Source organism: Armigeres subalbatus, chromosome 1 (assembly GCF_024139115.2).
Source record: "Armigeres subalbatus isolate Guangzhou_Male chromosome 1, GZ_Asu_2, whole genome shotgun sequence".
Lineage (NCBI taxonomy): Eukaryota > Metazoa > Arthropoda > Insecta > Diptera > Culicidae > Armigeres > Armigeres subalbatus.
Genome location: NC_085139.1, coordinates 181684543 through 181710877, shown reverse-complemented (window position 1 = coordinate 181710877; position 26335 = coordinate 181684543). Strand labels below are relative to the sequence as shown.

The window sequence follows — 26335 nt, the reverse complement described above, 5'->3', positions numbered from 1 at the left end:
TAGCAATAAGATCGCCAATGAATCTGAGCAACTAGCCATGATGACTGCTGTCATAAATCCGTTATAAGAATTAAATAAATCCAATAAGCATGAAAATTGTTACTTGGGGTACCATGCGTAAAAATTTCACTTTTCTGCTAAATAGCCACTATTAAGAAAAAATTTTCAGTGGCGCCACTAGTATCCGGGGACCGTAATCGATGCCATTTTTGCAATCAGCTCTTTCTTCTCATGAAATACTGGTCCTGAGAAGAACCGATTTTCTTTCCACAATGCGCCACTAACAGTAACTAAACGATAGTCCGAAGATTGTTGTTTTTGGCGATGGCCTCTCGATGTTCCGCTTTCTGCTGAGACTGCTGCAACGGGCGTCATCGTTGTGCCCGCTCTCTGAAAAAAATTAATTGAACTGAGGATTGGACTTGAGCCCGTAAGTTGCACGATTTTGATGTCTGTGCTCGCGATGCACATACGCGATTGGTTGGTTTACCGATTTTTCAGTGCCCAGTAAAATTCAATTTTTCAATAGTTTAGCACCTTGAATGCATTTTTTCGATAGTTGAGCAAAATCTTAAAGAGTTCGTCGATCGAATAACACCAAAATCTTCAAAATCGGTTGAAAGATGGCTGAGTTTTTAGCCCATACTTCCTGACCACTTTTCGTGACGGTCTCAGATTTGAAACTGCATAATGACCCCCCTATGTTCCGGAAAGACGTAATCCTACGTCAAAAACTTGGTGGAATTGAATGAACTAAATGCTAGTACTCGTTTTATAACAGGTAAATATGTTATAGTTGATCTAGAGGTTGAATAAACCATACAGCTAATTCTGATCTGAATAAAAGCTACTGATCTGAATAAAAGTTTTTAAATTTTTTAAATTTTAAATTTTAAAATTTTAAAATTTTAAAATTTTAAATTTTTAATTTTTTAAATTTTTAAATTTTTAAATTTTTAAATTTTTAAATTTTTAAATTTTTAAATTTTTAAATTTTTAAATTTTTAAATTTTTAAATTTTTAAATTTTTAAATTTTTAAATTTTTAAATTTTTAAATTTTTAAATTTTTAAATTTATAAATTTTTAAATTTTTATATTCTTAAAATTTTAAATTATTGAATTTTTAAATTTTAAAATTTTTAAATCTTTAAATTTTTAAATTTTATATTTTTATATTTATAAATTTTTAAATTTCTTAATTTTTAAATTTCTTAATTTTCATTTTTTTTTTTTAAATTTCTTAATTTTTAAATTTTTAAATTTTAAATTTTTAAATTTTTAAATTTTTAAATTTTTAAATTTTTAAATTTTTAAATTTTTAAATTTTTAAATTTTTAAATTTTTCAATTTTTAATTTTTTTTATTTTTTAATTTTTTAATTTTTGAATTTTTAAATCTTTAAATTTTTAAATTTTTAAATTTTTAAATTTTTAAATTTTAAAATTTTCAAATTTACAAACTTTTAAATTTTTATATTCTTAAAATTTTAAATTATTGAATTTTTAAATTTTTAAATTTTTAAATCTCTAAATTTTTAAATTTTTATATTTTTATATTTATAAATTTTTAAATTTCTTAATTTTAAAATTTTTAAATTTTTAAATTTCTTTATTTTCAAATTTTATTTTTTTTTTTTTTTATTTTTTTTATTTTTAAATTTTAAATTTTTAAATTTTTAAATTTTCAATTTTTTTAATTTTTTAATTTTTAAATTTTTAAATTTTTAAATTTTTAAATTTTTGAATTTTTAAATTTTCAAATTTTTAAATTTTTTTTAAAATTTTTAAATTTTAAATTTTGAAATTTTAAATTTTGAAATTCTGAAATTTTGAAATTTTCAAATTTTTAAATTTTTAAATTTTTAAATTTTTTAATTTTGAAATTTTGAAATTTTGAAATTTTGAAATTTTGAAATTTTGAAATTTTGAAATTTTGGAATTTTTTAATTTTTTAATTTTTAGATTTTTGAATTTTTAAATCTTTAAATTTTGAAACTTTTTAAATTTTTAAATTTTATAATTTAAAAATTTAAAAATTTTAAATTTAACAAAATTAAAATTTTAAAATTAAGAAATTTAAAAATGCGTAGAGATAAGAAGAGAGATGTCTCTCTTCGCAGTGAAAAGTGATAAATGACCTGTTCGACCAAATGACCTGTTCGACCCAATGATCTGTTCGGCCAAATTACCTGTTCGGCCAAATGGTATATTCGGCCAAATAACTTTCGGTCTAGCGGCCTTCGACCAAGTGGCATTCGGCCAAACGGCTCTTTCCCCTCAGAATCAATGAAATTTAGAATGCTGATGTCACACACTAAGAAAAAGACTTGTAATATTACATCATTTAGGACTGATAGATGGTAATAAGCGAACATAAGTATAAAATATTTAATTATAAAAACATCAAAATTATATTTCGCCACCCTGAGCGCAGGTTTGTCTCAAAAATTGCCGCAAAACACAAAACATTTTTAATATTTCCTACATTTTGGAATTATAAGAATCCTAATCCTTTTCTTGTAATTCTGATTTTATTATGGCGATAAATTATTCCTATTTAATAGAAATAAGCCGTTTCAGTTGCAAGTATTTTGATTTAATTTTCGCCAGACGATTCTAATTTTTGCAACCCCCGTGATCCAATATTTGCCACCCCTACAATTGCAATAGGAGAAGGTGAGGAGACTTGATCCCCCGGTTTCGCAGAGAACGAAAGTAGTTCAAATGATCATTATGTAGTGACTTATTTTGTGGATTGACAACAGGACGGGTTGTACTTTTGGACCCTCCTAGAGATCTTTTCAGTGGCCAGGCAAAATTCGAATAACTTCTCATAACGTTGACCGAATGCTATATATATATTTTAAAGTACAAAGTCATACACATAAAAAAATGATCTGTACTTACTGATAAAAATGTCAACATTTATTTACAATTTTTAGGTTATTTAGATCAACAACACCATATTTTCTTCTCGTTTGTCCATTCTTTTGTAGGTTTGATCAAACAAATATTTATTTAGTAGTGTTCCCAAATTCTAAGATACATTGTCGAATTCCATAAAAAAGGTTCATAAATACGCACAGCAATCAGGAAAATCTACATAGGATTCTAATGGAGGGTATGTGCAAAAATCGCATAAATTTATTTATTTTTGGTTGTGATATATCGAAAATGAGAAAAGGGGATGTAGTCTACTCAGTCTTCCCTACCTCATTGCTTTATTACTTGCAGTGCTTCCACAGAAATAGATATCTATAGTGAAGCAATTTGAGCCCCAGATTAATCCCTAATGGACCAAGACGAAGATGGACAAATAATGCATGTTACTAAGTTGCTAAAACCCTACACACAAGCGTTGATACTTATATGGACCGACTAGGTCAAACAAAGCCCATAATGCAGCGGATATCCATGATCGCCCAATCAGATGTTCACCGAACTGTGAGGGCTGCCATGCCATGCTTATCTCGAAACAACAACCCGCGCGAATGAGTTATTAATTTATGATTCGCGGTCAAGCTCCACTCCGCTGCTGGCTGGTACGGAAAGAAAAACCCAAGCCACAATGGTCCACCCCTTAAGTCTCCGAGTGTGATTCGATTTTTATCACATTCTGCTGCTAAATACTGTTTAAAACAGCACAACGCCTTCCGACCATTAAGTCGATTGCACCGAATCGAAGTCGAGCCGATTTGAGGGGTTTCGGCGCTTTGCGACGTTCCTCCTCGCCACACATGGCTTATTGCTGCCGATTGCTTTGGAGGACAATCGCATATTGCCGTTCGAAGACGACGACGGCCGTGGCAATCAGTTTTCCGGATTGACAAACATACCTTCCTGTGTGCTTGCTTGTTAGTCAGCACATATCGCTCATCGCATCGCTGCGTGTGTTCCTGGTTTGAACAAGATAAGCTAAAAAATCGCTCTAGTTTGACCGACAACGAGGGCGAGGGCATGGTAGACGATGCACAAGGGAAAATGCGAAAATAACAGGTGGTCAAATTATTTCTAAATGTGGATAGGCCTACATGTAGTACATACAATAAGGAGAATGTTTTTTTTTTGCTATGAAGGATTGCCAACAAAGCAAGCAGGAACTGATAGTGAGAATTACCAATTCCGCTATTTCCTGGATGAAAAGCTAAAAAAAGGGTCCAAAAATCACTTATTACTGTTGACCACGATTTAGGACAACATACCACAGTGTTCCGTTCGGCCCGATTAGATAAATTCCAACCGTTTTAGTGGGTTTCGCTTCACTGCCATTGCCAAACAAGGGCATATCGATGAGTCAAGGATTTTTGAGCGCATTGGCGAACAATGCGGTAGAATTTTAGAACAATGCCGGGGGTAGGTACTTACTTTAGCTTGTGCGGTCCCTGTCCGAATCCCTTGGATTCCAGCTTCCGGTAGAACGTGCGCAGCTTGGTTTCGAAGTCTCTACGGAACGGAGGAGGGGCACGTTGAGGTACGCGGGAACTATTGAGATTCGGTGAACCTTGGGGACTGCGAGCCTCCACGGGGATGTAGCTCATAATCTCGTTCTCGAATAGGCTGTAAAGGAAAATCAAAAGTGATTCAATGTTAGATTTAATGGAAACAAATTGTTAAATGACATAGGGTTGATCGTATTGAATTGAGTTGGCATAACATATAATAATACACACAATGGCTAAAATAGAAACGATTTTTCTGTAAGTAAAAGAAATTTTAAATTAATGTATCCAAAACTCAGTTACAGTTTTTAGGATCTATATTTAGTAGCAAGTCATTTGAATGATTTCTATACACTTCAGAAGATATGAAGAATATAATCGTATTCCATCCATAAGATAAGCATGCCGCAAAATTGAATGATGAATCAAAAATTCATAAAATCACGTACGTTTATTTTACGAGAAAGGCGAAAAATACTTATCATTCGAAAAACGCACTTTCACAACGACCACAAGAGTGTGTATCGATATCGACAGCATGTATGGCCAGATTTAACGAATGGATTAAGATCGCCACTGTTCGGAGCTTAAGCGCCACATCCGCCTAAGAAAGAGTGCGATCGTACTTCCAGTCTGGCCAGAGACACTAAAAGCGAGTCGATCGAATGGCTCACATATCTATTTAGTTAAAAACTCAACAGCGAAGGACTCCGACGATTACAAATCCTACAAAAGTTCAATCAAGCCAGATTGAATAAACTGTGAAAATAGAATATATAACGAATAATTCGCTCATGATTAATAGATCGCATCGGCTCGCGCAGGACCCCTAAGTAGGTAAGTTGGGTGGATCAGAGTTTCTAGGACGTCGTAGATTCGGCGTAACGATCGTTAGTGGTTTTGATACGAAAACATTTTTGGGTTTCTCATCCGATCGGTAAACCAATATTGATGGATTCCAGGTGATCCAAAAATTCTATAGTTCTCCCCAGCAAAGAATGCAATGATATGAACATGATTTAGAAAAATTGTTAGTTTTAGCAAAATGCAGCAAAATGAAGCAATATATAATATTCCCGAGACGAGACAGCCTAGGGCTGAAAGTCCGTATTTAAAAACTTGTTAATAGAATGGAATCTATTTTAACGTCCTGCGTCTCCTGGGACATTCTGCAGAGTCAAATTTGAGACCGTCACAAAAAGTAATCAGGAAGTATGGGCTAATAACTCAGCCGTCTTTCAACCGATTTTGGAGATTTTAGTATCAATCGCTCAACGAACTCTTTAATAGTTTTCCCAACTGTTGAAACAATCGGTAGAAAACGCTAAACTATTGAAAAATCGAACTTTGGCAGGTACTGTCCAAAATCTGTGAACTAACCAATCCCTTACGTGCATCGCAAGCACAGACATCAAAATCGTGCAACTGACGGGTTGGACTCTAATCCTCAGTTCAACCAAGATATCAAGGGAAGCGGATACGAGGGCCGCACAGCAGCTGTCGCAAGATGTTGCCGGCAGCTACGGTCCCAGCGGAAAGAACGATTTATTCATCGATTGACCGTCGCCAACAGCAACAACACCCAAGAGAAAATTCAACGCAATGATTGGACCTTCGTTTGTTGCTGTTAGGAAGGCGCATTGTGGAAAGAAAATCGATTCTTCTCACGACAAAATGGCATTGGTTGCGGTCCCGGTGCCTCTGTGGCGGTACTGAAAATGTATTCTAAATGGTAGCGTTTTAGCGAAAAATCATCGAGTGACTGTCGGACGGCAGCAGCAAATCAAGTGAAATTTTCACGCCGGGTCCGACTAACGTTTGTTTGCACGAGTTATTAGCATTGTTGCGCATTGTTGATTAAAAATCAGTTCTATTCAGAATCTTCGTTTTACACAAGAAAAGGTAGAGCCGAAATAAATTTTCTTCTAAGTGAGAAACATAATCGCTTGACGACGGTAGGAAATCTTCGTCGGTAGCAGCGCTCGGCGGTGGGAGACGCTCCAAAAATTTATTCGCAGGGATAACGTCTCAAATTATCGAGTGACTGACGTTGACGTCAGTCAAAGAGCATTTTCCGTCGGTAGCATCATCGTCCGGAGATGCTGCAAAATTGCGTCCGTCTCATTTGAAATTGGTGAAATTTTGTCCCAAGATTCAGATTCTGGTTTCGTTGCTGTTAGTAATTGGAAGAACACATTATTAAACATAAATCAGTTCTTTTTAAAGCTGACATTTTATACAACAGAAAGTTGATTCTCGAAGAATTTTCTTAAAAAAACACACAATTACCTGATGGTTGCAGTTCATCGCAATGATGGCATCGGTAACGGTTCAAGCTACTTACCATCAACTTTAGAAGACATATTGAATTTTTCTAAATTGAACTGCATTTTACGTAATCCTACGTCCAATTAGCGGTCGTGTCTCGGATACAACCTTCTATTTTTTTTTTGGTTGGGCACTTCAGTTGTCCGGAATAGTTTGAAATAAGAGCACAACCTTTGTTTATTAATTCAAAATTTGAGATCTAAATCAAGTACAATCCCGTTGGAAAAAAAACATGGATTTATATACGGGACCCATTTGATTTTGGCAACATTAGATTTTAGCAAAGATTAGTTTTGACAACACAAAACCATTATTTTTTCATTTTTTGAAATACTTGCCTGTCACTAACGTTAGGGTCGCCTTTAACACGGTTGTTTTTATTATTTGTGGGTTTTGATTTATTAAAATATTTATAAAATACGATACAATACACAAAAAATTGAAAAATAAACTGCTATTGAAAAAGGTGTGGAAATTGAGGTGACCGAGAAAATCCAATGACCTTCAGACTCCATTCTAGCGTTTGCTTCCAGATTTCGTCTTCGTGCTTTCAAATTTTGTAGCCGCCCAGCTCCGAGTCGGACGAAGCTCCGTTATGCAGGACCTTGTACGTAAAAGCTTCGTGTTGAACTGATGAGACGAAAAATTGTATCCGGAGCTCCATTGCGTTTTAGGGTTTTTTGGAAAAGAATTATCGTAGGCAATATATATAAAAAAGAAAGACTCTAGGAATCCCCGAGTAAGATACGAAGCGTGACAATGTGGTCCAAACATGTTCTTAGATCGTGAAATCCTGCCTGCTGTCGCCAGAGAGGCATGTCTATCTTCTCCTCTAACAGATTTAGGATAATTTTGAAAAGCACTTTGAGAACAATGCTCAGTAATATGATGCCCTGCCAGTAATCGCACAAGTCTTTCCTAGCCTTTGGAAAACTTATTCCTTATATATTAACTGAATGCTTATGGTTAGAGATACACTTCCACAGTTTATATATTTTCGTCATAGCATATGGTTTTTTTATGATTCTAGTCACAACAACCGAATAAATCTTGAGTATTATGAAAAACATCGTGATTAATCCACTTAGCTACACCTTTCTCGTACGTTAGAAAAAGTAATAAGGTTATATTGCTTTATGTAGAAAACTAATCAATAACACCATTGGTAGGTGGATATTTGCCATTATTTATCTTCATTTAAACTCACTGAGAGAATCGACGCATACATCGACTTACTTACTGTGGAATAGCAAGCTATTCCGAAATTCGATTTATGCAATTGCACAACATGTGTAAAATTTAGTTCGAAAAATGTATTGGAGTGTAACTTCCTTCGGTGGGGTTTGATACCACGAAACCAGTATGCTAAACAGGTGCATTCCCTGTCTCTGTGGATGCCAGCCAGACATAATTGAATACTCATCCTACTCGGTTGCGTGTGAAATAGTTGATTTTAAAAATTTCGAGAGTTCGGAAATTCGATCTCATTAGTAGCCTTCTGTCTGGGACGACGTAGGTCTTTCGTAGCTTAGTGAGGAAAGCATCTGTCTAGCGTACTAGTTTCATGGAATCAAACCCCACCGAAGGAAGTGGCTACCCTCCAATACATTTTTCGAACTAAATCTTTCACATGTTGTGCAATTGCACAAATCGAGTTTCAGACATAGTAATTAATTTATTCCGGGTGGCTAATACCCGGAATATAGGCAATAAGCTTTGATTGCTATTCTCATATATCCCTTCTCACTGTGAGAAGTTAGAAAAGAAACATAAAGTGTACTCGATATCTACTCATAGAAACAAATTATGCCATACAAAAAATATTTTCTGCGCGAATGAGATGATCCTTTAAACTGTTCCTTAACACGTACGTCCCCAACCCCCATTTTACGACAAAACTCAAAATTCAAAACCATGCAGCTCAGCCAATTTCTAACGGATTTTCAAGCAATCTTCTGGAATCGATCACAAAATTCCTATAGTCTTAGGAACCGAGATCAATTTTTGTGCAATGGCCATGGTTCCGGAGATATTCCGGGAGTACTGGGGTTACCTCCTCCCGGAAAAATGGTCACTGGCAGATCGGCTTCGAAATCCATCGTGCGACATGTCAAACTTCATGATTTTGCAAAACAAGTACACTGGAGTACACTTCGGCGACTTTCGATCGAATTGGCCACCCTCCGGGTGCTTTCAGGGCCTAGTTCCCTTGGGGAAGTGGCCAATATCCGTTCAATCTTGCGGCATGTCAAACTTCATGATTTTGCAAAACAAGTACACTGGAGTACATTTCGGCGATTTTCGATCGAATTGGCCACCCTCCGGGTGCTTCCAGGGCCTAGTTCCCTTGGGGAAGTGGCCAATTTTCGTTGAATCTTGGAATCCATCTTGCGACATGTCAAACTTCATGATTTTGCAAAACAAGTACACTGGAGTACACTTCGGCGATTTTAGATCGAATTGGCCACCCTCCGGGTGCTTCCGGGGCCTGGTTCCCGTGGGGAAGTGGTCAATATCCGTTCAATTTTGGAACCCATCTTGCGGCATGTCAAACTTCATGATTTTGCAAAAAAAGTAGACTGGAGTACATTTCGGCGATTTTCGATCGAATTGGCCACCCTCCGGGTGCTTCCAGGGCCCTGGTTCCCTTGGGGAAGTGGCCAATTTTCGTTGAATCTTGGAATCCGTCTTGCGACATGTCAAACTTCATGATTTTGCAAAACAAGTACAATGGAGTAAATTTCGGCGATTTTCGATCGAATTGGCCACCCTCCGGGTACTTCCAGGGCCTGGTTCCCTTGGGGAAGTGGCCAATTTTCGTTGAATCTTGGAATCCATCTTGCGACATGTCAAACTTCATGATTTAGCAAAACAAGTACACTGGAGTACACTTCGGCGACTTTAGATCGAATTGACCACCCTCCGGGTGCTTCCAGGGCCTGGTTCCTGGGGAAGTGGCCAATATCCGTTCAATCTTGGAACCCATCTTGCGGCATGTCAAACTTCATGATTTTGCAGAACAAGTACACTGGAGTACATTTCGGCGATTTCCGATCGAATTGGCCACCTTCCGGGTGCTTCCAGGGCCTAGTTCCCTTGGGGAAGTGGCCAATATCCGTTCAATCTTGGAACACATCTTGCGGCATGTCAAACTTCATGATTTTGCAAAACAAGTACACTGGAGTACATTTCGGCGATTTTCGATCGAATTGGCCACCCTCCGGGTGCTTCCAGGGCCTAGTTCCCTTGGGGAAGTGGCCAATTTTCGTTGAATCTTGGAATCCATCTTGCGACATGTCAAACTTCATGATTTTGCAAAACAAGTACACTGGAGTACACTTCGGCGATTTTAGATCGAATTGGCCACCCTCCGGGTGCTTCCGGGGCCTGGTTCCCGTGGGGAAGTGGTCAATATCCGTTCAATTTTGGAACCCATCTTGCGGCATGTCAAACTTCATGATTTTGCAAAAAAAGTAGACTGGAGTACATTTCGGCGATTTTCGATCGAATTGGCCACCCTCCGGGTGCTTCCAGGGCCTGGTTCCCTTGGGGAAGTGGCCAATTTTCGTTGAATCTTGGAATCCTTCTTGCGACATGTAAAACTTCATGATTTTGCAAAACAAGTACAATGGAGTAAATTTCGGCGATTTTCGATCGAATTGGCCACCCTCCGGGTACTTCCAGGGCCTGGTTCCCTTGGGGAAGTGGCCAATTTTCGTTGAATTTTGGAACCCATCTTGCGACATGTCAAACTTCATGATTTAGCAAAACAAGTACACTGGAGTACACTTCGGCGACTTTAGATCGAATTGACCACCCTCCGGGTGCTTCCAGGGCCTGGTTCCCGTGGGGAAGTGGCCAATATCCGTTCAATCTTGGAACCCATCTTGCGGCATGTCAAACTTCATGATTTTGCAGAACAAGTACACTGGAGTACATTTCGGCGATTTCCGATCGAATTGGCCACCTTCCGGGTGCTTCCAGGGCCTAGTTCCCTTGGGGAAGTGGCCAATATCCGTTCAATCTTGGAACACATCTTGCGGCATGTCAAACTTCATGATTTTGCAAAAAAAAGTAGACTGGAGTACATTTCGGCGATTTTCGATCGAATTGGCCACCCTCCGGGTGCTTCCAGGGCCTGGTTCCCTTGGGGAAGTGGCCAATTTTCGTTGAATCTTGGAATCCTTCTTGCGACATGTCAAACTTCATGATTTTGCAAAACAAGTACAATGGAGTAAATTTCGGCGATTTTCGATCGAATTGGCCACCCTCCGGGTACTTCCAGGGCCTGGTTCCCTTGGGGAAGTGGCCAATTTTCGTTGAATCTTGGAATCCATCTTGCGACATGTCAAACTTCATGATTTAGCAAAACAAGTACACTGGAGTACACTTCGGCGACTTTAGATCGAATTGACCACCCTCCGGGTGCTTCCAGGGCCTGGTTCCCGTGGGGAAGTGGCCAATATCCGTTCAATCTTGGAACCCATCTTGCGGCATGTCAAACTTCATGATTTTGCAGAACAAGTACACTGGAGTACATTTCGGCGATTTCCGATCGAATTGGCCACCTTCCGGGTGCTTCCAGGGCCTAGTTCCCTTGGGGAAGTGGCCAATATCCGTTCAATCTTGGAACACATCTTGCGGCATGTCAAACTTCATGATTTTGCAAAACAAGTACACTGGAGTACATTTCGGCGATTTTCGATCGAATTGGCCACCCTCCGGGTGCTTCCAGGGCCTAGTTCCCTTGGGGAAGTGGCCAATTTTCGTTGAATCTTGGAATCCATCTTGCGACATGTCAAACTTCATGATTTTGCAAAACAAGTACACTGGAGTACACTTCGGCGATTTTAGATCGAATTGGCCACCCTCCGGGTGCTTCCGGGGCCTGGTTCCCGTGGGGAAGTGGTCAATATCCGTTCAATTTTGGAACCCATCTTGCGGCATGTCAAACTTCATGATTTTGCAAAAAAAAGTAGACTGGAGTACATTTCGGCGATTTTCGATCGAATTGGCCACCCTCCGGTGCTTCCAGGGCCTGGTTCCCTTGGGAAGTGGCCAATTTTCGTTGAATCTTGGAATCCTTCTTGCGACATGTAAAACTTCATGATTTTGCAAAACAAGTACAATGGAGTAAATTTCGGCGATTTTCGATCGAATTGGCCACCCTCCGGGTACTTCAGGCCTGGTTCCCTTGGGGAAGTGGCCAATTTTCGTTGAATTTTGGAACCCATCTTGCGACATGTCAAACTTCATGATTTAGCAAAACAAGTACACTGGAGTACACTTCGGCGACTTTAGATCGAATTGACCACCCTCCGGGTGCTTCCAGGGCCTGGTTCCCGTGGGGAAGTGGCCAATATCCGTTCAATCTTGGAACCCATCTTGCGGCATGTCAAACTTCATGATTTTGCAGAACAAGTACACTGGAGTACATTTCGGCGATTTCCGATCGAATTGGCCACCTTCCGGGTGCTTCCAGGGCCTAGTTCCCTTGGGGAAGTGGCCAATATCCGTTCAATCTTGGAACACATCTTGCGGCATGTCAAACTTCATGATTTTGCAAAACAAGTACACTGGAGTACATTTCGGCGATTTTCGATCGAATTGGCCACCCTCCGGGTGCTTCCAGGGCCTAGTTCCCTTGGGGAAGTGGCCAATTTTCGTTGAATCTTGAAACTCATCTTGCGACATGTCAAACTTCATGATTTTGCAAAACAAGTATACTGGAGTACACTTCGGCGATTTTAGATCGAATTGGCCACCCTCCGGGTGCTTCCGGGGCCTGGTTCCCGTGGGGAAGTGGTCAATATCCGTTCAATTTTGGAACCCATCTTGCGGCATGTCAAACTTCATGATTTTGCAAAAAAAGTAGACTGGAGTACATTTCGGCGATTTTCGATCGAATTGGCCACCCTCCGGGTGCTTCCAGGGCCTGGTTCCCTTGGGGAAGTGGCCAATTTTCGTTGAATCTTGGAATCCTTCTTGCGACATGTCAAACTTCATGATTTTGCAAAACAAGTACAATGGAGTAAATTTCGGCGATTTTCGATCGAATTGGCCACCCTCCGGGTACTTCCAGGGCCTGGTTCCCTTGGGGAAGTGGCCAATTTTCGTTGAATTTTGGAACCCATCTTGCGACATGTCAAACTTCATGATTTAGCAAAACAAGTACACTGGAGTACACTTCGGCGACTTTAGATCGAATTGACCACCCTCCGGGTGCTTCCAGGGCCTGGTTCCCGTGGGTAAGTGGCCAATATCCGATCAATCTTGGAACCCATCTTGCAGCATGTCAAAGTTCATGATTTTGCAAAACAAGTAGACTGGAGTACATTTCGGCGACTTTCGATCGAATTGGCCACCCTCCGGGTGCTTCCAGGAACTGGTTCCCTTGGGGAAGTGGCCAATTTTCGTTGAATCTTGGAATCCATCTTGCGACATGTCAAACTTCATGATTTTGCAAAACAAGTACACTGGAGTATACTTCGGCGACTTTCGATCGAATTGGCCACCCTCCGGGTGCTTCCAGGGCCTGGTTCCCTTGGGGAAGTGGCCAATATCCGTTCAATCTTGGAACCCATCTTGCGGCATGTCAAACTTCATGATTTTGCAGAACAAGTACACTGGAGTACATTTCGGCGATTTCCGATCGAATTGGCCACCTTCCGGGTGCTTCCAGGGCCTGGTTCCCTTGGGGAAGTGGCCAATTTTTGTTGAATCTTGGAATCCATCTTGCGACATGTCAAACTTCATGATTTTGCAAAACAAGTACAATGGAGTAAATTTCGGCGGTTTTCGATCGAATTGGCCACCTTCCGGGTGCTTCCAGGGCCTGGTTCCCATGGGGAAGTGGCCAATATCTGTTCAATCTTGGAACCCATCTTGCGGCATGTCAAACTTCATGATTTTGCAAAAAAAAGTACACTGGAGTACATTTCGGCGATTTTCGATCGAATTGGCCACCCTCCGGGTGCTTCCAGGGCGACATGTCATGCGACATGCGACATGTCAAACTTCATGATTTTGCAAAACAAGTACAATTGAGTAAATTTCGGCGATTTTCGATCGAATTGGCCACCCTCCGGGTACTTCCAGGGCCTGGTTCCCTTGGGGAAGTGGCCAATATTCGTCCAATCTTGGAACCCATCTTGCGACATGTCAAACTTCGTGATTTTGCAAAGCAAGTACACTGGAGTACATTTCGGCGATTTTCGATTGAATTGGCCACTCTTTGGGTACTTCCAGGGCCTGGTTCTCTTGGGGAAGTGGCCAATATTTGTGCAATCTTGGAACCCATCTTGCGACATGTCAAACTTCATGATTTTGCAAAACAAGTAAACTGGAATCCATTTCGGTAGTTTTCGATCGGATTGGCCACCTTCCGGGTACTTCCATGCGCTGATTGATATTTTACCGGCGATGGCCTGATAGATCATTTGCAGCCAGTGGTGGCGGTGTGGCAGCATCACCCCTTTGGTGATTGGCGGCGTGAACCAGTTTCAAGCGCCAAAATTTCTTCAGAAGTATCTCCAGGAATTCTTCCAGAAGTTCCTCTACGAGTTTTTTCAAAAGATCGTCAAGAAATTCCTTTGGACATTCCTCCAGATATTTCTCCATAAGTGCCTCTGGAAAATTCTTCCAGATACTCCTCCCGGATTTCGTCTGGAAGTTCCTTTAGGAAGCTTTTCCAAGAATTCCTCCAGGAATTCCTACGGAAGGTCCTCCAGGAATTCCTACGGAAGTTCCTCCAGGAATTCCTACGGAAGTTCCTCCAGGAATTCCTACGGAAGTTCATCCAGGAATTCCTACGGAAGTTCCTCCAGGAATTCCTACGAAAGTTCCTCCAGGAATTCCTACGGAAGTTCCTCCAGGAATTCCTTCGGAAGTTCCTCCAGGAATTCCTACGGAAGTTCCTCCAGGAATTCTTACGGAATTTCCTCCAGGAATTCCTACGGAGGTTCCTCCAGGAATTCCTACGGAAGTTCCTCCAGGAATTCCTACGGAAGTTCCTCCAGGAATTCCTACGGAGGTTCCTCCAGGAGTTCCTACGGAAGTTCCTCCAGGAATTCCTACGGAAGTTCCTCCAGGAATTCCTACGGAAGTTCCTCCAGAAATTCCTACGGAAGTTTCTCCAGGAATTCCTACGGAAGTTCCTCCAGGAATTCCTACGAAAGTTCCTCCAGGAATTCTTACGGAAGTTCCTCCAGGAATTCCTACGGAAGTTCCTCCAGGAATTCCTACGGAAGTTCCTCCAGGAATTCCTACGGAAGTTCCTCCAGGAATTCCTACGGAAGTTCCTCCAGGAATTCCCACGGAAGTTCCTCCAGGAATTCCTACGGAAGTTCCTCCAGGAATTCCTACGGAAGTTCCTCCAGGAATTCCTACGGAAGTTCCTCCAGGAATTCCTACGGAAGTTCCTCCAGGAATTCCTACGGAAGTTCCTCCAAGAATTCTACGGAAGTTCCTCCAGGAATTCCTACGGAAGTTCCTCCAGGAATTCCTACGGAAGTTCCTCCAGGAATTCCTACGGAAGTTCCTCCAGGAATTCCTACGGAAGTTCCTCCAGGAATTCCTACGGAAGTTCCTCCAGGAATTCCTACGGAAGTTCCTCCAGGAATTCCTGCGGAAGTTCCTTCAGGAATTCCTGCGGAAGTTCCTTCAGGAATTCCTGCGGAAGTTCCTTCAGGAATTCCTGCGGAAGTTCCTTCAGGAATTCCTGCGGAAGTTCCTCCAGGAATTCCTGCGGAAGTTCCTCCAGGAATTGCTACGGAAGTTCCTCCAGGAATTGCTACGGAAGTTCCTCCAGGAATTCCTACGGAAGTTCCTCCAGGAATTCCTACGGAAGTTCCTCCAGGAATTCCTACGGAAGTTCCTCCAGGAATTCCTACGGAAGTTCCTCCAGGAATTCCTACGGAAGTTCCTCCAGGAATTCCTACGGAAGTTCCTCCAGGAATTCCTACGGAAGTTCCTCCAGGAATTCCTACGGAAGTTCCTCCAGGAATTCCTACGGAAGTTCCTCCAGGAATTCCTACGGAAGTTCCTCCAGGAATTCCTACGGAAGTTCCTCCAGGAATTCCTACGGAAGTTCCTACAGGAATTCCTACGGAAGTTCCTCCAGGAATTCCTACGGAAGTTCCTCCAGGAATTCCTCCGGAAGTTCCTCCAGGAATTCCTCCGGAAGTTCCTCCAGGAATTCCTCCGGAAGTTCCTCCAGGAATTCCTTCGGAAGTTCCTCCAGGAATTCCCCCGGAAGTTCCTCCGGAAGTTCCTCCAGGAATTCCCCCGGAAGTTCCTCCAGGAATTCCCCCGGAAGTTCCTCCGGAAGTTCCTCCGGAAGTTCCTCCAGGAATTCCTCCAGGAATTCTTTCCTAAGTTCCTCCGGAAGTTCCTCCAGGAATTCCTCCGGAAGTTCCTCCAGGAATTCCTCCGAAAGTTCCTCCGGAAGTTCCTCCAGGAATTCCTCCGAAAGTTCCTCCGGAAGTTCCTCCAGGAATTCCTCCGGAAGTTCCTCCAGGAATTCCTCCGGAAGTTCCTCCAGGAATTCATCCGGAAGTTCGTCCAGGAATTCCTCCGGAATTTCCTCCAGGAATTCCTCCGGAATTTCCTCCAGGAATTCTTCCGGAATTTCCTCCAGGAATTCTTCCGGAATTTCCTCCAGGAATTCTTCCGGAATTTCCTCCAGGAATTCTTCCGGAATTTCCTCCAGGAATTCTTCCGGAATTTCCTCCAGGAATTCCTCCGGAATTTCCTCCAGGAATTCCTCGCGAAGTTCCTCCAGGAATTCCTCCGGAAGTTCTTTCAGAAATTCCTCCAGAAGTTCTTCAAGGAACTCCTTCGGAAGTTCCTCCAGGAATTCCTCCCGAAGTTCCTCCAGGAATTCCTCCCGAAGTTCCTCCAGGAGTTCCTCCGGAAGTTCCTCCAAGAAGTTCCAGTTATTCCTCCGGGAGTTTCTCCAGGAATTCCTCCGGAAGTTGCTCCAGTAATTCCTCTAGAAGTTCCTACATTTATTCTTCCGGAAGTTCCCCCAGTACTTCCTCCGGAAGTTTTTCTAGTAATTCCTCCGGAAGTTCCTTCAGTAATTGCTCCGGAAATTCGTACCGGAATTCTTCCGGAAGTTCCTTCAGGAATTCCTGCCGAAGTTCCTCCGGAATTCGTCCGGACGTTCCTTCAGGATTTATCCAATATGCTCCACCAAGAATTCCCCCGGAAATTCCTCCAGGAATTCATCCGGAAAATCCTCCAGAAATTTGGTGGTCAATTCCAGTTTCCAGAGGAATTCCTGGAGGAACTTCCGGAGCAATTCCTGGAGGAACTTCTGGAAGAATTCATGGAGAAACCTTCGGAGGAATTCCTGGAGAAACTACCGGAGGAATTCTCGAAGGAACCTCCGGAGGAAGCCCTGGAGGAACTTCCAGATGAATTCCTAGAAGAGCTTCCGGAGGAATTCCTGAAGGAACTTCCAGACGAAATCCAAGAGGAGTTTCTGGAGTAACTTCCCAGAGGCACTTACGGAGGAATGTCCAAAGGAATTTCTTGACGATCTTTTAAAAAAAAACTAGTGGAGGAACTTCTGGAAGAATTCCTTGATGAATTTCTGAAGAAATTTTGGCGCTTGAACTGGTTTACGCCGATCCACTCCACCGCTGACTGAAAATGATCTGTCACGCCACCGCCGGTAAAATATCAATCAGCGCACAGGTCTACCTGGAAGTACCGGGAAGGTGGCCAATTCGATCGAAAATCACCGAAATGGACTTCAGTATACTTGTTTTGCAAAATCATGAAGTTTGACATGTCGCAAGATGGGTTCCAAGATTGGACGAATATTGACCACTTTCCCAAGGGAACAAGGCCCTGGCAGTACCCGGAGGGTGGCCAATTCGATCGAAAGTCGCCGAAATGGCCGTTTGGCATACCGCAAGATGGGTTCCAAGATTGAACTGATATTGGCCACTTCCACAAGGGAACCAGGCCCTGGAAGTAGCCGGAGGGTGGCCAATTCGATCGAATGTCGCCGAAATGTACTCCAGTGTACTTGTTTTGCAAAATCATGAAGTTTGATATGTCACAAGATGGGTTCCAAGATTGAACGGATATTGGCCACTTCCCCAAGGGAACCAGGCCCTGGAAGCACCCGGAGGGTGGCCAAATCGATCGAAAGTCGCCGAAATGTACTCCAGTGTACTTGTTTTGCAAAATCATGAAGTTTGATATGTCGCAAGATGGGTTCCAAGATTGGACGGATATTGGCCACTTCCGCAAGGGAACCAGGCCCTGGAAGCACCCGGAGGGTGGCCAATTCGATCGAAAGTCGCCGAAATGTACTCCAGTGTGCTTGTTTTGCAAAATCATGAAGTTTGATATGTCGCAAGATGGGTTCCAAGATTGGACGAATATTGACCACTTTCCCAAGGGAACTAGGCCCTGGCAGTACCCGGAGAGTGGCCAATTCGATCGAAAGTCGCCGAAATGTACTTCAGTATACTTGTTTTGCAAAATCATGAAGTTTGACATGTCGCACGATGGATTTCGAAGTCGATCTGCCAGTGACCATTTTTTCCGGGAGGGAGGTAACCCCAGTACTCCCCGGAATATCTCCGGAACCATGGCCATAGCAAAAAAATTAACCTCGGTTCCTAAAACTACAGGAATTTTGTGATCGATTCCAGAAGATTGCTTGAAAATCCGTTAGAAATTGGCTGAGCAGCGTGGTTTTGAATTTTGAGTTTTGTCGTAAAATGGGGGTTGGGGACGTACGTGTTAAACATTTTCAGCACCTGATTTCGATATTTCTATGAGTCGAGGCCATATCGACACTTATTTTTCTCGCTTCTCATTTTGAGAAGTGAGAAGTAGTTAGTAAGAAGTGCGAAAGCAGTTGTTGTTTTGCTCTCGTCGTACGAAATGATTGTCAATACAGTCCAATTTCGTTTTCGCCAAGTGCTAAACGCTCCCCGACCGACATGGGTGAATGTTACTGGATTCTTAGGACAATTGGATACCGATGTATCGCTTATGGAAACGGTATACAAAACAGCACTGGGCCGATGTGATGCAAGACTTGCTAAGGAAGAATATGGAACCGCGAAAATTCAGCTATGACAGTGGAATGTCTGTGGAAGTCAACATATCGGTTGCCGGTACCAATATACAATATATCAGAGTGTTTGATTTGCCACCAGAATTACCGGATAACGATTTAAAACTGCGGCTTACGGAGTATGGAGAAGTTGATCGTTTGGTTCGGGAAAAATTCCCGCCAAACATTGGCCTGGATCATTTGTACACCGGTGTGAGGGGTGTGTATATCGACGTGAAGAAGGAAATTCTTCCTTCACTCGAAGTATCGAAATGGAAGGGAGTGGTGTTCTACCAGGATTCGCGAAACAAATGCTTTCTGTGTCGAGCAGAAGGTCATCGAAAGGATGCGTGTCCACAAAGAAGTAAAGTGAACCAGCAAAAGGAACAAACAGCGGGAAAAGAGGAGACAAAAATGTAGGACAATGGAGCAGAAAGACAACGAAAAACATACTCCGGGGTCGTTATCGGCTTCGAATCAGCAAGCGGAAAAACACCAGTGGAAGCAAGGAAAAATATTGTCATTGAAGTGTCAGAGGAAGATGTAGTCGAACTGGACGCCGACTCAACTGATCGGACGGAAACACCCGGAGCGGAAACAATTATCTTCAAAAACAAAACGGACTTGGTTTGAGAAGAAGGGAATTATGGACTACACTGACCTCCTCAAAAAGATGAAAGAGGAAGAAAAGAAAAAGAAACTAGCGCAGTCGACAACTAAACGACGGGAACACTTTATTACTGTGGGATCCGCCGACCGATCTCCACCAAAGAAGACATCCCGCATACAAGATGCTTCTGAAACTTCTTCGGAATAATTTGTTGTATTATTTCTAATGCTTTTGGCTCCGTAGAGTTTTTAATTAAACAATTGAGCCTAATAAATGAATGAAATGGTTGAAGAAAAGAAGTGTGAAACAAAAAGTATGAAGTGCGAAGTGATTTGACGCAATGATGACAATGTGACAAATTGTTATCATCATTTTCATACAATGATTTGTGCATCATTTGAATGTTATGTGTTAGCTTTTATCTTGCAAATTTGGCAATCGGTAGAATAATTTTTAACCATCGTTCGGTTTAACCTGAAATGAATTTTGTCATATGACCCGAACAAACCATTAGGCCGAAACCCATTTGGCCGAAAGTCATCTAGCCTATCGGGTCATATGGCCGAAAAGGTCATTCGGTCGAACGGCATTTGGCAGAATTGATCATTTGGCCGAATACATAGGTCATACATGTAGGTTATTAGACCGAATACATCATTTGGCCGAGTTGGTCATTTGGTAGAATAAGTAATTTTTCCGAATAGGTCATTTAGCCGAATAGGTCATTTGGACGAACAGGTCGTGTTGCAGAATAGGTAATTTGGTCGCATTGGTCATTTGGCCGAATTGGTCATTTGGCTGAATTGGTCATTTGGCCGAATAGATCATTTGGCCGAACAAGTCAATCGGCCAACTATGTTATTTGGCCAAATAGGTCATTCGGCCGAATATGTTATTTGGCCAAATAGGACATTTAAAGTCTCACTTTTCACTTGTAAATCATCATTTCTCACTTTTTACTGGAAAAATCTGAAATAAGAAGTTGGAAACGATGAGTGAGAAAAAAGACGTCGTCCTTCTTTCTTCGCTCTTCCCACTTTTCACAGCGAGAAGTGAGAAATTAATAGTAAGAAGTGATACGATTTATCACTTTGCACTTCTCACTTCTAATAATGAGAAGTGAGAAGTAAGAGTTCTATTTTCTACGGAGTAAGAAATGATTAGTGAGAAGTGAGAAGTGAAACATCTCACTTCTGTCTTCTCGCTAATCATTTCTTACTTCTTGCTTTGAAAAGTAAGCTGTACGAAGTGAGTAGTGAGACGTCGCACTGTATACTTCGCACTTCTTACCCACTTCGCACTAAGTGAGAAACGAGACTTCTCACTCCTCATTTCTCACTTCTCACTGTAAAAAGTGGGAAGGGTGCAGTAAGAAGAAAGACATCTAACCTAGCAGTGAAAAGTGACAAATGATGATTGAGAAGTGAGAAGGAAGACCTCAAATGACTTGTTCGGCCAATGACTTGTTCGGCCAAATGACTTGTTCAGCCAAATGACTTGTTCGGCAAAAAGACTTGTTCGGCCAAATGACTTGTTCGGCCAAATGACTTGTTCGGCCAAATGACTGGTTCGGCCAAATGACTTGTTCGGCCAAATGACTCGTTCGGCCAAATGACTTGTTCGGCTAAATGACTTGTTCGGCCAAATGACTTGTTCGGCTAAATGACTTGTTCGGCCAAATGACTTGTTCGGCCAAATGACTTGTTCGGCCAAATGACTTGTTCGGCCAAATGACTTGTTCGGCCAAATGACTTGTTCGGCCAAATGACTTGTTCGGCCAAATGACTTGTTCGGCAAAATGACTTGTTCGGCCAAATGACTTGTTCGGCCAAATGACTTGTTCGGCCAAATGACTTGTTCGGCCAAATGACTTGTTCGGCCAAATGACTTGTTCGGCCAAATGACTTGTTCGGCCAAATGACTTGTTCGGCCAAATGACTTGTTCGGCCAAATGACTTGTTCGGCCAAATGACTTGTTCGGCCAAATGACTTGTTCGGCCAAATGACTTTTTCAGCAAAATGACTTGTTCGGCCAAATGACTTGTTCGGCCAAATGACTTGTTCGGCCAAATGACTTGTTCGGCCAAATTATTGGTTGCCACATAACCTATTCGACGGGAACAAGATGGCGAGATGCACAGCTAGCAGGATGGATCGATCAAGTGGTCCTCCATTTTTGGATCCTCCGTAGACTGCGTAATTGGCAAAGTGCAGCCATGGACCAAGCGGAAAGGAGGCCAAGCGGCCTTAGTCTGAAAATAGATTTAAAAAAAATTCGACCAAATGACCTATTCGGCCAAATAACCTGTTCGTGCAAATCATTTTGAGATGTTAGAAGTCAGATGTTAGACGTCTATGGAAAAGTGACGTGTCAAGAAAAATCTATCACTTGTGCTAGAAATCTAGTACTTATGCATATTTAGTGTATTGTCAATTGATTCATTGCAACTTGAAACTAGACAATTTAAGTCGGATTGAAATTATTTATTCACACTTAAATGTTCTTGAAACAAGGTCTTAGACGACTTCCCGATTTTTTTTTGATGTCTTACCCCATGAAAAGTGGATAGTTCGAGATATAATATTATTTGATTTCCATGTCATAGTTCTCTACATCCCTAGAACCTGTGAGATAATGTCAATTTATGACTTGTTCAATTTAATCCACCTTCAGCAATCAAAACAAAGTTTTACTGCTGAAAAAAAATCCCAAAAATAAGAAAAATGTCAATTATTTTTTATTCTTTTATTTGTGGTAGGTGGAATATGGAAGCTATATAATGGAAAACCGGAACATAAACCTTACATCCTGTTTTTTATTTAGCTTTCTTGTGATAAAAAAAAACTGCTCAAGTATTCAGGGGTTCTCTAGACGTAGCTGCATGAATAAAAATATCTATACCCCCATAAAAAAGTATATTGTTGTTGAAATCCTCCGCATGACTTGATAAAAATAAAATTATTTTTTTGCTTTGATCATTTCGTACGGAGATAATTGTATTTATATTTCAAAACCTTCTAATCAATAAAAAATAAAAGTTCGAAGAGATCATTCCGCTTTTTCACTTTCAAATTCGAAAAACTTTCGGAGATACGTCGCCAAAACTGGCTTCCAAGGTAAAACATTTAAACTTCCAAAAATCTCCGGAGTTAATCCATTCCTTGTTGCAAGGATGAGTGTCACCAAATTTGCAGCAGAGAACCAATTTAAACTTTTCCCATCGTGTAGCTGAGATCTATATTCCTCCCTATGAGTGGGTGGATACAATCTATCACCGGTTCCCCACCTGGCATTACACCTTTCGTCCTGTAAAAATTTAATTAAAACTCGCATTTCTAATATCAATAAGCACCCGTCCACGCTCAGGAATGCTGCTACGAGTGAAGAAAACGGCACTTCTTATGGTATATACCCACATAACAACCAATCGAAATGAGCACGAAGTGTGTGGGTCTTTTTAAGTAGACTGAATTGCCAGAAAAAAGGGGGAAACTGTAAACAGATGACCAACAGATCTTGCCTGTTTTTGTTGTAAACGTGACACTTCTCTTTTCTGCTTCTTGGCCAGTAGCCAGAAGCCAGAAGCCGTTTGCACCTTTTTACGCTTCTTGGCTCATTGATAGTACTAGTAAGCACCCGCTTGTGCAACAAACATTGGTTTAATGAGCAGAGGGGTAGAACAAACAACGATAGTCTCCATGTGAGGTGAAACAGCTGGGGATGTCAAGCGTGAGAAAGATGATGGCTTTGCCATCTTATCCTAGCACGGATCTGAAGTTTTTGGGGGAAAGAGCTGAGCGAACACAATGTCGTGGTAGAGTGGCAATGTAAACAGGACAAGTGAGTGTTTCTCAAACGTGATCGAATGTATTATAATGATGATAATTATAAACTTTCCAGACCGACACAACGCTAATGATAAAAATGAGTCATGGCAAATAATATATGCATCGATTGAGTTAGTAGTAAAATTGAGTAGTTTTAAAATGATGAACGGCAAACCTTCGATGAAAAACCACTGCCCTAGATCACTATTATGACTAGACCGCTCAACTAACCGGATCGGTACCCGGCGCTCTGTTGAATGTTGATTGAGCGGATCGTGATGGATAAACATGTGCCGTTTAACGGCCGCCGGACATTCGAACCAACTAATAGGAAGCCCTGTGTGGTGGCAGGTGCGAACAGCTAACAAATATATGCGGTTCTACTGGTGCTTCTTCGGTCGGAAGTTAACGAATCCATGCAATGCCACGGGTGGAACTACCATGCTTGCGTAGATGCAGGCCGATGGAATTGACACATGACAGTTGCACCTTGAGAATTTAACATCTATAATTACCTTTTAGCCGTCAAGTGTGGCGACTCAATCATCTTGGTAAGGGAATTGAAACTCGCTGTGAGAAAACTGCGGACCCGGTCCAGCTGCCAACAATGCATCTTACACCTCTATCACGGCGGTAAATGTGGCAAAATTAAATCCACTTCTAGCCACTATTCCAAACCAGTAGCTGTCAAAGCGATTACAATCGTTGACTGAATGATTCGAAAATTAACACTCTGTCAAAACAATCACAGTGTTCGACCTACGCTTCACTTGAGGTATTTTATTAAGCACGAACCTAACTTTGGTCAAGACTCCTGCAGTTGTGGCAGAACCCGGCGAACAAATATCGATTTTCCCCTTGGCTATCGGCGGTGGAGGGCGGTTTAAGCTTCGCAAGAGAGAACGCCGCAAAAAAAAAACAAAACATTATGAAAGTGTGCAATTACACACATAACCCCGATTGGGGAATCTATTTTTGCAGCACCGCTCATGATCCATCAAACGACCCCCAACCCAACACAATCGCGACCGTCCCGTCCAAACCCTATAGCGATATCGATAGCGAGGCCTGTGATATCTCCCGGGAGATTAGAATTACAATAATTTTATCGGGTGATTGGAAGCGTAAGGACGACGCGATAAGCGCCCCGGTGTTGTTTTGGCATACCATCGATATGTCACGTGCGCAATCAATGCCACGGTTGTGGGTTACTGCGCTGCACCAAACAGCCACGCCGACGGTTTATCTTCCTATGTTCATGAGTGTAGAGGCTGAAGATATTTGTAAGGATTAGCTTGGACGGCTTAGGGGGCTGGTTCTACAGGCTTGTGGTATTATTTAAATTGACAATATTGCTTTACACTTTATCTGTTTTTAGTCTTGGATGTAAGACAAGAGCAAGCAACAGAAGAAGCTATCGTCATTATCTGTACACTCATTCTGAAAAGACAGGGATAATAAAATGATCAAACTATAGAGTGCCCATTAAAATTCCATTTCCAATTGGAATAAACGACATTGCTCACAAGCTTTATTAGTTTATTGGACTCTATACAAACAATTTGAGCTGAATCGGTTTTACTCAAGAAGCAGTAACCCAATGTACGACGATAAGATGTACCAACGGAGTGGGCACAAACCGTTTGGCGTTGAAGTCATGACTGAACGCGCCAGTAAAATATCCCCCAAACACACGCGATGCGACTGTCGTCGTCACTTGGCGACTGCGATACTGTCGCTATTGTTAATGAAGCGTTATTGGAACATTGCATGTAGCGACGTAGCGATAGAGTCGCGGCGATGAAATCGCGTATGATTAGGGGAAGGGTGGGTCATTTGTCCGAAACCCATTCGGCCGAAAACCATTTGGCCGAATGCCACTAGGCCGAAAGTTGTTTGACCGGACAGATCATTAGGCCGAAAGGATCGTTTGGCCGAAAGGATCGTTTGGCCGGAAGGGTAATTTGGCCGACAGGGTCATTTGGCCAAACAGATCATTAGGCCGAAAGTCATTTGGCCGAATGGGTCATTTAGCCGAATGGGTCATTTGGCCAAAAGGGTTGTTTGGTCGAAAGGGTCATTAGGCCGAAAGTCATTTGGCCGAATGGGTCATTTGGCCGAATGGGTCATTTGGCCGAAAGGGTCATTTAGCCGAAAAAGTCATTTGGCTGAAAGGGTCATTTGGCCGAAAAGGTCGTTTGGCCGAAAGGGTCATTTGGCCAAAAGGGTCATTTTTCCGAATAGTTCATTTGAAAAGTGAGAAACTAGGAATGAGAAGAGAGACGTCTCATTTCTCACTCTTCACGCTGTCAAAAGTGAGAAGCGCGAAATGGCCCAATGACCCTTTCGACCAAACGACCCTTTCGACCAAATGACCCTTTCAGCTAAATGACTCTTTCGGCCTAATTACTCGTTCGGCCAAATGCCCCTTTCGGCTAAATGATCCTTTCAGCCAAATGACCCATTCGCCCAAATGACCCTGTCGGCCACAAGACCCTTTCTGCCAAATGACTTTCGGCTGAATGGGTTTCGGCCAAATGACCCTTCCCCACGGTCAGTGGGTAATCCTCAGGAAGTGGGATATCCCATTTTCCCTCTCAGAGAAAACAACATTTTTCAACTTGATTATCAAAGCCTTAAGGAAGAACAACATAGTTTTAAATTGCCCTGCCTTTGACGGGAATTGAGTTAAATTTCCGTGGGAAAAAAACAGAGGGTTGAAAATTATTCGTGCACAAGTAGTCGAATTCGTTCGCATCGTTAAGTTCGTAATTGACTGCCGATTATGATGTGTGCTGTATGTCACCAATTTGTACATAGTGAAGGTATTTTTTTTACTATCTCGTTTCCAAAAACATCATCCCTACACCATGGGGGATCCACCTTCAAGCTTAGCTGTTGCTTGGGTATATTTTTGCTGAAGTCGCTCAGTTCAACGAGTTATTTGCCATTCCTTTTGGTTTTCTATTTCATACTTGCTCTCATCTGTCCAAGCAATACTTGTCCAAAACAAATTGCCTGGGAAACATACTTTATTGGAAAATCTAG

General features: G+C 41.8%; 1 protein-coding gene across 6 annotated transcripts in view; it reads right to left on the bottom strand.

The window, feature by feature from the left end:
• The window catches only part of LOC134205579 (E3 ubiquitin-protein ligase HECW2), a 224362-nt gene that overhangs the window by 9314 nt on the left and 188713 nt on the right, over nucleotides 1–26335 (bottom strand). For all 6 annotated transcript variants that reach the window (XM_062680942.1, XM_062680946.1, XM_062680945.1 and 3 more), the window contains one exon: nucleotides 4366–4557. In XM_062680942.1, coding sequence (XP_062536926.1) covers nucleotides 4366–4557 — 192 coding nt within the window. The remainder of the gene's footprint in view (nucleotides 1–4365; nucleotides 4558–26335) is intronic.